This window comes from Rissa tridactyla, chromosome 1 (genome assembly GCF_028500815.1).
Source record: "Rissa tridactyla isolate bRisTri1 chromosome 1, bRisTri1.patW.cur.20221130, whole genome shotgun sequence".
In the NCBI taxonomy this organism is placed as follows: domain Eukaryota; kingdom Metazoa; phylum Chordata; class Aves; order Charadriiformes; family Laridae; genus Rissa; species Rissa tridactyla.
The window spans coordinates 188999894-189016044 of record NC_071466.1 but is presented as its reverse complement, the minus strand read 5'-3'; the positions used below and the strand labels follow the sequence as shown (position 1 = coordinate 189016044).

The window sequence follows — 16151 nt, the reverse complement described above, 5'->3', positions numbered from 1 at the left end:
TTAAATAACTTGTTTGAACTTTTGCCTCATGGATAGAGGGAAGAGAGTGAAGAATGCGTCCTCAGAATGTCAAAAAGTGTCTGTGAAGTTCAATTCATCCTTTTCCCCTCCCTTCTTGCCTCTTCTGCCAATCTCTCTCTTTCCTAGCAATATTCTGAGCAGCATATCATTTACTTGGAGAAAAAGGTGACAGGGACCTTCTGCGGGAAACTGTCGCACAGGATCGGGTTTGACAGGCTTGGATGGGGCGAGGGCTGGTTTTGCTGCTGCCTGAGACTGAAGAATTCATTTTGGGTGGAATAACCAGAGCGGACTGGAGCGTGGGAAGAGCTGGGAAGCAAGTGTGCAGACCAAACCCTGAGGCTGTGTATACAGTTGGGGAAAGAGGGAGAGCAGATTGGCCTTCACAGAGAAGGGGAACACTATCTAAAAAGCTTGTAAACTGCTTTGTGTGAAGGGAAAAATCATCTGTAAGTATAGCTCTTTTACTCATTCATGCTGTTCGCTGTTGGTGACACTTCTAGTTTATTTCATCTTCTCTTTTTAATTTTTTAAATAAATGTATTTGTCATCATACAAGAGAGGAAGTGTCTTGCAGCTCAGAATCCTAAAAATCTCATAGGAAAAAACCAACGTGGGACACTGTTTTTTTTATTCTTGACAAACTCCTCAAAGTTCTTTCATGCCTGCTTAAGTGATCAAAGTCTCTTCGAGCAATATCCTCAGTTACTGTGCAGGGTCCCTTCTGCTATCTGTGAAAGCACACAAGTGGAGGATAATGCAATTAGTATCAAATGGAGCACAATGCTTGATGACCTGCTGACACAGAAGATCAGATTTTGAGAAAGAATATCATGTGGAAAAATACTCCCTATTAAATTTCCCATTGCTGCTCTTTGCCAAATCCTCATAAGCAGGTCATAACTCCTTTTATTACAAAGATTTCTGTCACAGTAGCCAATCTATGGTTAATTCAGCCTGATTTCCTCTGCAGGGTGGACGCCTGGACAATTGTGGGCATTTTTCCCCAAATACTCTCTTAGCTAAAAGCAGAAGCTGTGAGGAAAAAACCCCACAACTTAGATGATTGGTTTCTTTTCATTGTGAGAGTTTTTAGTTGTGTCCAATTGTCTTATTGCCGTTCTTTTTTCTTAATCATATCTTGTAACTTCTGCAAATGACGTTTTGTAACTGTCAGTTTAAAATATGTAGGTAACTTTCCATTTTTTGTTTTGCTAATGTTAATTCTCAATTTTTTTCTGCACTCTATTATAAGAAATACTAAGTTTTGAACTACGTAAGTAAGTTATCCTCAGCATCGCTCTCTATTTCTGCAATGTTATTTTATTATATAACTGTATACAAGTTCCAGTGAATTTAATGTTATAGAGTCTGGGAATAATTTATTTCTTTGTGTGCTTACTGAGCACATAGAGATCTTTAGGATTGTGTCCTATGGACAGGTTTTTTAATAGCTATAATGAATAGAGATGCAAAATTGTTTCTTAGTTAAGCCTCTGTCTTTACCTTTTATTAGTTGGAAGATAATTGATTTTCATTTTTGACACTATTTTACAAAAATAATTACAAATCATTCTGAAGCCAAGACTTCTCTTGGCCTCTGTAGAGATCTTTGAAATTGTTGGTTGGTTAGATGGTTTGTTTGTTTTTCTTTGTATTTACATTGACATAATGTCTATATTATGAAATGATTTTTTTTACTAAAACGATGTATTACAACTATTTTAAAAGTATACATTATATTGTTATTGGTCTTCCTTTTACCTCACCATTAGTATTTTACTTGCTTTCCTGTGTTATTTAAAAAACATCTCCAACAGATACTTACAAGGTAGATGAAACAATATTTTTAAGCAGTTTGTCTTGAATCATTTAATATTAAGATGGCTAGACTAAGCTGACGTCTGGCTTCCTTTATAGTCAAGCAGGAGAGAGTTTCCCCTCCAGAAGGTGTTACCTTCTGAGCACTGACTATAACAGACTTACCTCATCCGGAAGGCTTAGTTTCTTGGCCATAGTTGAGGTTAAATTTGAGAAGGTATCAAGCTACTCATAAACACCAAGAAAGAGATTTTCTCAACATGTGTTTGAAGTAACATTTAGAAAAATTTAAAAAGCAGTGTGCTTATGGAGTTTAGGTGATTTCAAAGATAGACCAAAACTTCGGATTCTTCAGATTCACAATTTTGTTTCCTAAATATTATGTTATTCCTATCTGAGATGCTAAACTTGGTCTCTAGTAGAGACAACGTGAGACCCAGGCTTCTTAACTTCTAAATTTCTTTTGAGATATCTTGATTCCTACATCGCTGATATTTTTAACACCTAAATATGCATCCAGTACTTTTTCAAGAGCTGTGGTGGTGTTATATAACGGGAAAAGTTTTCTGGAACCCCATCAGAAAGGAATAATGATTGAAAATTGCTGCACAATGTGTATTGTGTGGTCACAATTAGCATTTTAGGACAGCAACTGATTATTTAATTTTGTATGCTTAGAGGAGATGCGACTGAACACAGGTCTAATCCTAGAATCAAAGAAGGTATGGAAGTGAGTCTCACGGCATGTAAGATTCTTTAAAAATAAGCATAATTTTAGCAATCATACGAATATATTAAAGATTATTTCTATCTAGTATTCCATACGGCAATCCGAGAATGATTTTCAAGCATTTGACTACATTTTGCATTTTCTGTGTTTTTCCCTCTGTTGTCTGTTGCAACAGAAGTCACTCATATTTTATTTCCATTACAGACTAGAGTGTTTGGGCAGCTATAGTAAAGATGAAATATGGTTTCTGTGTGACAGCATAATGGTTAATGAAACAGTGAATATATTACTGTTGTTGACTTAAGCATAGAAGCCCAGATACTCTCATTCCTAGATCGTGCTAACTTCCTATTTGGTAGATAAATATTTCTATGTATGGTTTCAAAGTCAAAGGTTAAGGTATAGAGTGTTTTAACCCTTTTGGGAAAGGTGAAGATAAGGTGAAATGGCCAGTTAAAACAGCAAGTAATTAATTGAGTCTCTCTGTTAACAGGAAGAAGGTCAAGTGCACATAACTATTGTGATTACACAGCCTGCATTACAAGCGGCTGAGTCGTTTAACCTCAAAGTGGTTAGATTGGAAGGCTGAGAACCAATTAAATGAGATTTTACTTCAAAATAGTAGCTGTGCTTGTGAGTTACTATAGTATTTTGAGATTTTTCAGAGTGATTTGTCATATAGTTTTGCAGTACCAATTAGTTTTACTACAGTGAAGTGTTTTAATTAAAGTTTTCAATTTTCCTCTTTTTAAAAAAAATATTATTTTTTTCTTGCCTCACTGTAGCTAATTGGCTGAAATTTTTACATAGTAACTTCTTATGGATACGTATTTGATTTTTTTTTCTTTCTGTCTTTTTCTTGACTTTGTCTTGTATGCAATTCTGAAATTTTTTCAGATGCACAATTTTGATCGCTGGGTTCAAAGTGTAGAAAGGCTTGCTTAATTTTGTCACGTAGGGATCATACATCTAGTTTCCACTGGGGAGAGTCCACAGTTATCCACTAACAAAGATCCAAATTATTTGCAATTACCGTTCAACATCTATGAAAAATGCTGAAAATCTGCTACTACTGTGTCTCATTTAATAATGAGGCTGCAACTGTATAGCATGCTGTAAATATACTAGGGAAAGCTCAGTTACTTTGAAAGTATGCAGATCTTTATTCTTTTTCCTCCAACTCCTTCATCTTAGCGTAGGAGATCTTTGCTAAAGAGTGTCTGCTTCCAGGAGATACATTATGGATGGGTATTTACCATGGAAGCTAGTTTTTTTTTCTGAATGTATTATCCTCGGAGAGATATGTTCCTGCTCTGTTTGAAAACTCCACTAAAGTGGAATGTAGAGAGGAGCTAAGAAATGGGGGTCCGTGAGGAAGGGAGAGAAGGAACAAGCACAGATATCCAAGAATTGCAGAGCTTGAGAAAATTGTTTACATATTCTAATTATTCCATGTCTATATGGCAAAATGTAAGACTACTGAGGCTTTATGCAGGTGATATATTCCGATTGTCATTTCAGTTTAGAGATTGCTCAGAATTCCCCATGAAGTTTAAGGGAAGCATTGTTTAAGGTTATGCATAAACAGTTTAAAATTTAATAAAAATGAAATACTACCTTTCCAACAGTGCGTGCTTGCAATCTGTAATTATTATAAAACACTACTTTCAGTAAAAACCAAATAGTTTTTTGGCAGTGCACGATTTTGTTTTTTAAAAGAGGTTTGACTGAGAAATGCTAATGCAATGTGAAGTTAAATTAAGAATTACATGATGTTATTAGAAGTACAGTTTTCCTCATATTTTTAATTATATCTTTGTACATATTTTCCATTGGAGCTGCTGAGCAAATCAAGCATCCCTGGAACTTATGCCTAACCAGTTGGTGCAACTGCTGTCTTGGAGTACTTATTTTGTAAATTATGGATGAAAAATGGTGAATGTTCAAAATGGTTCACTAAACCAGTATTTATTAGGACTGAGGCCTGCTTCCTCAAACTTAGCCCAGAGGAAATCCAGGAGCAACTGAAGAATATATTCTGTTGCTCTCATTGTCTGCTAACATTGTCAAAATTACATACAATTTATGCATGATAATTTTGTTTGAAAAAAATTGCTATCTATGTCACTTCCTTTAAAGTTATAACACTATTTAAGATCAAAACTGGGTCAAACATTGCTACTGACAGACGAGCATGGACTCAACAGTTTTTGCAGTATGGAATACCATTTGGAAAATGCCTCTTTAGCAGTTGAAGGGGAAAAAAGACGAAGGAGAAAATATAAATGACTTCAAGACTGGCAATAAATTTCCAGTATTTAAAACAAAGAGAAAGGCCATAGGAATGTCTTATCTGGTCAAAATGATCACATGGTTTATTTCTCATTCTATCAATAAAAGCTAAAATACAGTTAAAGTCAATCAATTTGGAAATCGGTTTTGTCAGGCAAATCTGGTCTGTTTTATCAATAAAATTACAAAACAACTATATAAATATAATGTTGATAGAGGCCATAATATAGTGTACTTTGTTTCTTCAAGAATTCTTTTTGCTACCACATAATATCCTGATCTAGAAACTTGCCTTCGATAGAATTAATGTGGGACACATTAGACAGTTTATAAATAGGTCAGTTCAACTATGAAGATATAGATACGGTTGGAGAGGCCGGTGTGGATGGTAATATTTACAGCAGACTGCTTTGTGACCCAAAGCTAGGTACTGGTTTTTGTCAATTGTCTTCATAATCATTGGTTAAGCTTGCAAACGATACGGAGATAGAAAGGGCAATAAATAATAAGGTGGTCGTGTCATTACAGCATGACCTGAATCACATGGTTACTGTCCAAAAACATACTTTACAGAATGTGAAGTGCAGTTAGTAGTCAAAACTTTATTGGTTAACTGTTTTAGCAAGCAGTTTGCTCAGAGGGCGGTTTAGATGTCTGGCACTTTTTGTATCCTTTCAACACCCGCTCGACATCTTCAAAGGATGACCTATTTGCCTGAATATACAAAATAAATGGAACATTGTAAATAGGAAAGAGATTTTGCATTGAGCCAGCATAATAATATCAGGTTGCTCTAATTAATTTATTGTTAAGTGTAATAATAATACAAGCTGAATAGTACTAGGTTCTCATGTCAGTGTGCCAAGAGGAAAACGGAAATGTTGGGGGAAATATGAAGTGCGGTCACAAAAGCGGTCCTTAAATTGGAAAACTAACTGTATACTGAGAAGTTTAAGGAGTTCTAGCTGTTGAATCCAAGAGAAATTTAAGAACTGTTGTGCCTAAATATTTCTGCATGAAGAAGAAATAAAATGTTGAGGGTTTTTCTGCCTTGGAGGAGAAGGCATGAAATTCAAGTTGGTTAAATTCAATTTTGAATGCAGATGCAATTTCCTAATAGCAAGGATAATTAAACTTTAGAGTAATTTCTCTGGATGTTAGACTCGTCACTCAGAATGTTTGAGACAAGATATCATAACCTTCTCTAAAACTGCTTTATAGTAGAATTAGGTACTATCCGAAAAGATGGAAAAGAAAGAAAGAAAAATTAAAAATTTGTGGGCTACAGCAGTTAATTAAGGTGATCGGTACAGTCTTTTCTGGCATCAGAGCCTGCATGCCAGATGAAATATGTTGTTTTTTAAGGTATCAACATCATGATTCTTCATATATTTCAATAAGGCTAAAGGCTGTGCATAGTTAGAAGTGAAAAATAATTTGTGTTGTAAGGCACTTCTGCTGATTATCTGGTCCTACCAACCACTCAAGGCAGGATCAACTCCAAAGCTGGGTCAGCCTGCTCAGAGCCTTGTCCAGTTGAGCACTGTCTCTCTGATTCCCAGCCTTTCTGGGCAACCTGCACCACTGCTTAACCTCATGCGGTTTGAAAATATTTTTTATATTTTCAATATCCAATTTTCAATATCCAACTGGAATTTCCCTTGCTGCAACTGATGCTGTTTCCTTCCCTCCTCCTGCTGTGCACCTGTGCTCTCTGAAAAGTCTGAATCATGAATCGCCAGTTAGATAGATGACAATAGTCTCCTCTCTGATATGCACAAACCCAATTTCCTTAGCCACTGCTGTTACATTACTCTTCTGTTACTATTATTTTGGTGGTCCATCACTTTTTCCAGTTGTCAGTATCTTTCTTGTTCTGATGGGTCCAAACTGAACGCAGATGTTGGACCTGGTTACTGGGTACATTTAGGGCAGAAATTCTATATAATAGAAATTTGCAATAGGAATGACAGCAAAAAAGAATAAAATAAGTGTGGTCATTTTTTTTCCTCCACTATTATATTGTGTGGTTTTTTCCACAATATAGACATTGTCTCAGAACCTGTGATGTGATTAGATAAATGTTATGTTTATTATCAGATTCATTATCTGCATAAAGAAGTATGGAATTCAAAGAAAAGTTATGGACTGTGAAAAAAGCAAAATGAATGGATTAAAAGTGTTTTGCTTTAGAAAATATGTGTTTAGAAATAGAAAATATATTAAGTAAATTTGCATTCTTATACAACATTTAGAGTTGGATATGTTGGATCTGTTTTATCATTGCTGTAGTACTGGGAGGGATAAAAGAATGGGTATTGCTACATAGTTCTTCCTATACAAGAGTTTGAGCATCAACTACTATGCCGGCAACAGGAAGCTCCTTCATCATAGGCCAGGGGCACAAAATTTTTTGAGGGTCAACGTCTTTATCTAGTGTGTGATGCAGCCATATAAAACTCCCTGTTTATCTTATTAAGCAAAGTCAGAAAATAAGGATGAGACAACTCCACTGCCTCTGTATTTCCTCTTCCTCCAAGCATGTTTTAAAAGTAAAGCCAACAAAACTGTACTTAGAGGTTCCCAGTGCTGTAGGTATATTAATGCCATTTATTCTGGTCTCTATCTGCATTTTAGTTACTGCTTTGGCTATTTTATGGATCCCCAAAAGGCTCGAGAAGGAGATAAGCAACTAATTTTTCATCCTGCTGCAATTCTAGAAGTTCCCAGAAGTGTAAACTATAACTACATAGGACTTTTTGATCAGACAGAAATTAGTTTTGAGAAATGAAGAGGTCACTGATTGAATGTCTTTGGGTCACAGTGTTAGACTAAGATCTCAAAACCTCGCCCTTATCTTGTTTTATGGAGCTAAATCCTTCTCAGTATCTGGCATTAACAACGTACATAAAAGCAGAAATTATGTTTGTGAAGAAGATGGCCTTCATTATTTCAGTCTGTTCATGCTATAACAACACAGTGTTCATTGTTTCAATTACCTCCATGTGAGTGACCATCAAATCACGTATATCTCAATCTGAAGTAAACTGAGAATAATCTGAAGGCAAACCTCCGGCTGCTGCCTAAACATTTTGCTTCTATATCATAAAAAGTGAAGCCATGTGCTAGCAGTGATATACATATATATGTTTATATATAGATACATACATATAAACATTGAAAACTTCAGGCACTTTTCACTGGAACTTACTAATAAATACCTGTTCTTTGTCATTTGTCCTGTTGTAGAGAATGCTCAGTTAGTATCAAAATTGCAGTAATTTTCAAGTGAGCGCAAAACCCATGCAGGTTGACTAGGATAATGGATGGATAACACTAAGCGTATGTAGATCATCAAAGTATCTAATTCAAGCTATCTATTTGAAACGTATTACCTGCTTATTCATTATGAGTTCACAGTATAAGATCTTATCTTCTTTTTCTAATGCATGCACCCAGAAAATCTGAGTGCTCATTCAAGGAAAAAGAAAATAAAAATTATCATATATTGTGGCATTTATTTAGTTGGACTTTACTGTTGCTCAGGTATAATTTCTTCTTTTCATGATAGCTATTGTGATAATATCTGTTGAAAAATATAATTGGTTTTGGTGTGTCTGCTGTGTCTCTGAGCATCAAACAATTTGTTTGATCATTATCCAGGATTGGTAGGTTATTTTTATTTATTTATTACAGAGACTGCATGCTCAGCAAGAAATGATATCACATAGCATTTGGGGATACATGTTAATATATCCTGTTAGAGAATAGAAATGAATCAACTGTCTTCCTTCACTTATTTTGCTGGGATCTTAAGATATTGTAGAAAAAGTGCTCTCTCTCTAGAAAAGTCTGTAGAACCTTCAGTTTCAAGCTCTTAAGCATGATTTGCTGTGGGAACTCTTGAGAAGAATATAGACAACTCAAAGAATTAAAGAAGGGTCAAGTAACACATACAAGAAGTGGAAATAATATGAAAACATCATGATTGATCAAATGTTAGTTAGTTTATGGGGCAGTTATTTAAAATTGTGCTAAGCAATATCCATTAGAGTAAATAAATAATTGAAATGATGGAAAGGAGAAAGTTTAGGAGCAATATTGTGACTGAAATACTCATTTTCTCAATAAGGAAAGGAGAAAGCCTTCAGAGAATTGTCAGCATTTATATCTGACAATCCCTTGCTAAACAGTGGGTTTTCCTGATGGCTGTATCATTCCTCCTGTCTTTCCTGACAAACATGTTTTGTAGCACTGCAGTCCCACAATGTTCAATACAGGATTGAACATAGAAGAAAGGATGCTTGTATAAATTTATATGTGTGTGTATAAACATGTGTGTGTGTATGCATATGTATATATGTATGGAATTTGTAAGAGCATATAATTAAAAATAAAAACATAAGTAAATATTTAATTTTTATTGGAGAAGCGATATTGAGGTGATAAACAGGAAAGGTTGTTAGGGCTTTCCTGAAATAAAACAAAGTGTCACTTTCTTATTGAAATTTAGCTATTATTCTCTACCTCCTCAAGAAACTAACTCTTTTTATGAACTTGTCAATTATTAGTTTATTTCAGACTGTGGTTTTAGGGGTGCATCACTGATAAAACCCAACAGAAGCTATCTGACCAGTCTTTATCCTCTCAATATTTTTCTTCATGACAACATGCAGCTCTGAAAAGCATATTTTTTTTTTTTATGTAAAAATGAAACTGAACTCTTTACAGCTCTTCTACTAAAGCATATCTTTTAACTTTAGAACTAAATGTGTGTGTAGGGAGAGGAGGGTTCCTATGTAGTCTGCATTTTTTTTTTTTCTGCAGTATCAATTGGATAAAGGGTGACCTGCCCCAGAATAATGCATAGGATGGAGGTTAGAATATTGTGTCTTGAAGTACTTGCTGTGGATAAATAAGGAATTTGAATCTGCCCTAATCACTGGGGTGATCTGCCTTCACCTCTATTTAACCTAACTCTCTCAATTCCTTTTCAAACAAATGACCAGACATGAGAGGCTTTTAATCCAAAGTTAATGATGTCCTGATGATATGGGCATTTGTTTCTCTTCCTTTACTGTGGCGGAGTTGCTCGTGGGTTTTTAATGAAAGCTGGGCATGGATGAGGACTGTAGAGCTGAAAATCAATACAGAATAAGACAAACATATAGGTTTTAGGAGAATGAGCTAGGATTATTACCAGCGGCTAATTGTGGCAGGTTGCTTACGTTGAGTTGCTAAAGCTGCATCTGGAAAACACAAACTACATACCAAATGTCTAATTTTCCCTTGGTAAGTTGTTTGTCTTAAAACTGAATCTGAATTTTGATGCCATGATTCATGTCTTTGTGCATGAGGCTGGGATTTCTGCATTGCACTGTGCATGAGCTTGAAGTCTGGAACAAATTAGAAATCGTTGTTAAGGCAGAGTGAAATGTCCCATCATCAGAAGGTATTTCAGACAGAGAGGATGTTGCTCTTTTGTTCCATTATTTGCAGCCAGCCATCAGGAGATCTGTAGGTGAAGTTTAAAGCATTGTTTTGACAGATAAAATAAAAAATATTTATCAGTCTTGGATGCTACACAGGCCATTGCTTTCTTTTTGTATTATGCAGCAGTCATTCTTCTGAGGTGCTTTAACAAAGAATACTGCTGTTTAAAGAGAAATTGGGAACAATGAGTTATCCTCGAGCTTGATGGCTTGAGGGACACACTGCTAGACTTGCCTGTTTTCCATTTTTCTTCATGGAAAAAGAAAAGTGACTATGAGTGGAGTAGAATTCAATCTGAATTTAAGAAGTGGATTTATTTTCCAGAGATGTTTTTCCTAGTGCATCACTGATGTGCTGCTAGCTGCTACTTGCACATTAGTATTTGTAATGTGCTTGAGATTTTCATAGTGATTCTGACTGTTTTTATTTGCACTGATGTCTCTAATTCATGCATAGTGAAAAATGGTTATATGTAGACGAGGAGATATTTTTACTGAGCAAAATGTAATCTTAACTTTTTGAGAGGCTGATTTCGAACATCATCAAGGAATGGTGACCGCTCTGTGAAACGTCAGATATGGATCTGGCTGGTAAATGTATGGATGGTTGTTATTAATTCATATTAATGATCTTTCTGAATGACATCTTTGGAAGACAAAATATCTTCATTGTGTGTAATAAATCTCGTCTTTTCCCACACACCGTCACTTAAAAGTAGCATACCTGAATATGACCTTTCATATAAGGAGAATGAAAAAATACAGTATAATTTAGGAGAGGTGCAAAAAATTAAATCAACGGTTTCTTTTGTTTTTCTATTTCCTTCTGTTTTGAACAAATCCCATTTTCAAAGATTATTGTTAGTGACCTCACTGATATCAGTGAGAGAAGTACTAAACAATTACTTTTGTTTTGACATTTTTTTATCCTTCATTGTTTAATTTGTTCTATACCTACTGAGAAATTTCAAAGACAGAAATTGCCTATATCTGTGTGGTTTTGTGATTTCCATAATCAAGGAAATCCCAGTGTTACACTAAAAACCTTTCAGGAAGGCATCAATATCCATCACTTCAAAACTAGTCTCTTACCTCCTGTTCAATCTCTGTGGCTCCTGGTGAAACATTCTGATCTTCTCTTGAAAATCCTTATTTTAAAAGTGCCCGTGTTATTGGCCAGTTTGAGTCTGCTGCTCCCTCTCTTACCAGTCCTTTTCTATTTTCATGAATTATAATCAGAACATTAGTAAAAAGTTTATTTTTAACCTATTCTGGCTTCAAATATTAAAAATATTCCTGATTTATAATAACTCTCCACAAGGAATTCCTTGACGTCTTTCTGATAAATTATGTGTTTTGGTTAAATATGTCATCAATGGCAAAAAAGTAAGCACTCTTAGAACAAATACTCATATTGCAGATTTAGAGCAGTGTTTGTTCAAGGTCATTATAATTTTTTGCACAAGGAAGGCAAATTAAGGAAGGGGTCAGTAATATCATTACAAGATATACACACTAATCAATTGAAAATGCTTACATGGGGAATTTCAAAGAACCTGTGAAAATAATGTGTTAAACCAGAACACAGTTTTGAAAGAGTAAACTTAAAATTTGTTTTCATTCAGTCTTTGAGAAATGCACAGTTCATGACATACATTACATATTATTATTTCCATTACTTAAATTTGACATGAAAATATTGCAATCTGAGCCTAGATAAATTAAAAATGAAATAAATGATCGGTAAAGTAATTTTTGCAAATATTTTTTTATTTATAATGGTTTGTATAATAAAGGCATGTTCTTTTTTCTTAGCCTTTGCTCTGATTGAGAAAGAGAGGTGGTCAATGCAGGAGTGAGTGTGCACTGAAGCCTGCTAGGGAGCAGCATCAGAAAGTGCTGTGGATAATCCAGATATTTGAATCATATGAGCATCTCAGAAACGTGATTAATTCATCCCAAGGTTGACATGTAAAATATTATAAAAATGTGTATTCTCAGCCTAATAAAGAGCATGAGAGACAAGACTGAACTTGATTATGCAACTCATCGGGTAAAATTAATGTTAAAAAAAATATTAGTCTAAATGATATCACGATTTGAAAATTCCAGTGATGACTAGGGAGTCAAAGTATGGTCCTTATTTGTGTTCACTGCTCCACACTGCTTTTTGAAAATAGGATTTTCAGGCTTAGTAAAGTGAAACTATTTGATATTTTGAAATTCCAAATTATGCTTCTTATTTTTTTTTTTATTACATTGAAATAGAAATATATTTAAAATATACTGACACACACACAAAAAACAAACCACTTTTCAAATGTTTGGAATACTTTTTTGGCGTCATATTAAAAAAATAGAATAACCCTGAAACTATTTTTCTTTTTAACTTTTGGAAATGAAAGTGAACTGCAAATGCCTTTAGTCATGCAGCAGTGAGAAGTTTTTCATCCAGACTCATCTCAGCTTTGCGTTTTAAGGAAATGTAATCTTAATGTGCTACCCGTTGACCAGAGATGAGCTCAAAGGTAATGCTCTGTGGTGAGGATGGCATGGGCAATGTTTTTAGGTAAGAAAACTGTAATAGAAAGCTTTTCCAATTGCACGTCTAGCAGGTTGTACTGGAGTCTAACATACAGCATCAACAGAAAATCAAAGCCATTTGTTCCTTCACTGACTTTCCTATATACAAGAAGGAAATAAAAAGAATTTTTTAAATAACATGAAAACACTCTACAAAGTTAGCATAGTTAAATAATTAAAAATGAAGAATGGAAAGAAAAAGAGGTAAAGTAGAAAAGAAAGAAATTTTACGGTGCACATATGTCTACATTAACCAGTTAAAACTATGGAAGAATAATGCTTCTAATAATGCTATCTATTAACGTGCATCCAGGAAGCTGGAGTATTCAGGCTAGGCATGCAAGTTCAGCTTTGCTTTCTCATAACTCTGTGTAATGCATGATCAGAATCCACTCAATTAAATATGCTTAAAGGAAAATAACTTGAAGTGCATTAAGAAGCTTTGGATAAATCTGAATGAAACTTTCAGAAAATTTTACAGCTTTTTTTAAACTTCCAGAATTCCCTAGGCAAGGTTTACCTAAATTAGTGATAGATATTAATATAACGTAGGGAGTTTTTTTTCCCAAAATGAGTGAATGACATGAATTTTTAAACACAATATGATGTAAAAGCTTGATGGGGAATTCACGTTTTAGTACATTAAACTATTTGCAAAGGTACCCTCTTCATTAGTAGTGGGATGTTCTACTTCAAATGTTGTGGAGTGTGTTTTTCATGATAAAAGGTACGTTGATTATTGTGGTGTTTGTAAGCAGGTCTTTTTTCAGCATTTGCTTTTCAATGATGGTTTGTGAGGAGAATGATTACGGTAGCTTCATGTCAGGGTGGAACATCATGACTGATGCTATATCAAGGAGAACATGGAATCTCCTAATGACTTTAATAGTGTCTATTTCTTTGTGGAATTTCTTTTCATTTTCTTAAAACAACGGGAACATTACTGACTGTATAACCTTATCCCCTGTCACAGGTCTCCTAGAAACCCTGAACAGAAGATCATTAAACGAGTGATTGCTCTTGAAGGAGACATTATCAAGTAAGTATTTTAAGCCTTAGTCTCCGAGTCTTTATAGGAATAGTGCAGCTTTTCATTGGATGTTAAATCAGTATCCTAGACAACGAGAACTTTCTAGTATTTTCTTTCTATCTATTCTTAACAGGGATGTCAGCATTGTACCTGTCTCCTTTTTAATGAGAGGAGAAATGTTACACAAAACTGCTCACTCTCTCATGAAAGGTACATGGGTGCAAATAATGCTTGTTTCTTAGAATATCTGCCACGTATCAAGGCAGGTAATTGTACTGCATTTTTTCAAAAAGATTATGGGGCTCTGATTTTTCATTTAGAGAGTCCAGCTGCTGTTTCATACTGTTGTTGGCAAATAAAAGTTGGGGGGTTTTAGGGGTTGGGGTTTTTATTTGCTTCAAATTTTGGGGATTTTAAATTAAGTTTAATTTTATTTAATTTTATTTTATAGACAAAGAACCCTTATAGATGACTGCCTTCACTGCAGTGTGTAGGAATCTGAAGGGAATATGGTGGAACTGGAGTAAATTATTCTATCAGAAAAAAAGTTGTAGCAAGAATAGACTCTGGGGTGCTTCAAGACTGGGTTTACTCTGACAGACAGATTTTCCTACTGGGGCTGGTTGGAAATAAATTACTAGTAGATGTAAATCAAAAGTTTTTGTGGGAACAGTATTATTTTGATGAAAATGTTTGTTTGAAAGAGTTTCTTTTTCCCAGGTACAGAATAGAATTGGCATAGAGCTGGGAGTGTAAATCCCTATTTTCCCACACTAAGATATGAATGACCCTGGGAGCTCTCAGACAATATGGCAGACTAAGACTCAATTCATTTAGATAATGATTCTTGCTCTGGTGTAGTGAATACTTAAGAAGTACTTGGCAGCTGCAATTCAAATCAAGGTTTTGAGTGTGGTCTCAATGAACCCTAGTTAATAGCACTATGGAATATGTCTCTGTCTGGTTTTTATTTTTTTCCCTCTTGCAGTTGATACAATTTCTGTTCTATTGAAAAATTCCGAATCATCTCAGTTTGAGAAACAAAAATGAATTCTGAAATTTCTGTTGAAGGAAAATATCTGAAATAACGGACACTAAGAAGATAATTTGATGTCCAAAAACTGTGGACATCTACAGCTAAAACTAGCTACCACCTTAAAGAACTAAAAACATAGAGTAGTGTGAGCTACTGAGTGATACCTTTTATAGATCTATGTCCTTAAGAAGGTACTTATTCCTTGATGTAGTTGACATTAGTGCTGTAATTCATAGAAGTGATAAGACTGATATTAATGACGATTCAGTATTCCTCATTCATTTCTGTAACAATGTCAAAAAGAGACCACGATATAAGGCAACTTCAAGGGTTACTTTTCACTGTTCTGTGTTAGTAACATATTTGTCTGAATTTTTGAAACTGAATGTAGTTTTTGAAAATACAAAAGACATTTAATAACTTAAATTCCAGCTGTAGGAAATCAATTATGCTGTACATTCAAATGCCTTAAGACTCTGAACTTTTCATTAACTTCTGTGGGTGTTCTTGGGCAAATGGACAAAGGTGTGGGGCATAATAGCTGTGAGAGTGTGTGCAGAATACTGATGAGCCTGTAGGTTAGTGAATCACTCATGGGTACAGAAGACTGTACAATGATCCTCATTTGTCTTTAGTAAAACAGGTTAGATTAATTTATTGATAGAAATATTAATCTCAGTAATTCACATGTGCTTTTTTTTTTCTATTTGAACACATGAAATTTGTCCCAAAGCCTTTTGTTTTAACTGTAGAAACTAGTTTTTAGCTAAGGAATAAATTATTGGACTATCGTAACTTAAGTTTTTATTACGTATTGCTGTTCCTTAATTGTGTATGTGTAGGAAATGTAAGTAATACCTGCCACTATGGTAAAGCAAAAGCTTAGATAATAAGATAAAACATCAAAGCTGGCAAGATTGTTTAAAAATATGTATTTATTTTGTAATGATACCGCAAGCAGGTATGTGACTAGGCTATTTGTGACTAAAACAGACAACTGGTAACTGAAAGCATGTATAGAAAACATAAATTGAAGATTTTGACTCCTATTTGATGTCTGAAATTAGTCTCTTAGCTTTGATTTCTTAAGATTTTGTTTGTATATATTTCTATATATTGAATTATTCCTCATTAGCACACAACAAT

General features: G+C 34.6%; 1 protein-coding gene across 3 annotated transcripts in view; it reads left to right on the top strand.

Annotated features, from left to right (window-relative positions):
• Positions 1 to 16151, top strand: part of IMMP2L (inner mitochondrial membrane peptidase subunit 2) — a 470689-nt gene that overhangs the window by 296460 nt on the left and 158078 nt on the right. For all 3 annotated transcript variants that reach the window (XM_054186971.1, XM_054186960.1, XM_054186976.1), the window contains exon 4: positions 13913 to 13978. In XM_054186971.1, coding sequence (XP_054042946.1) covers positions 13913 to 13978 — 66 coding nt within the window. The remainder of the gene's footprint in view (positions 1 to 13912; positions 13979 to 16151) is intronic.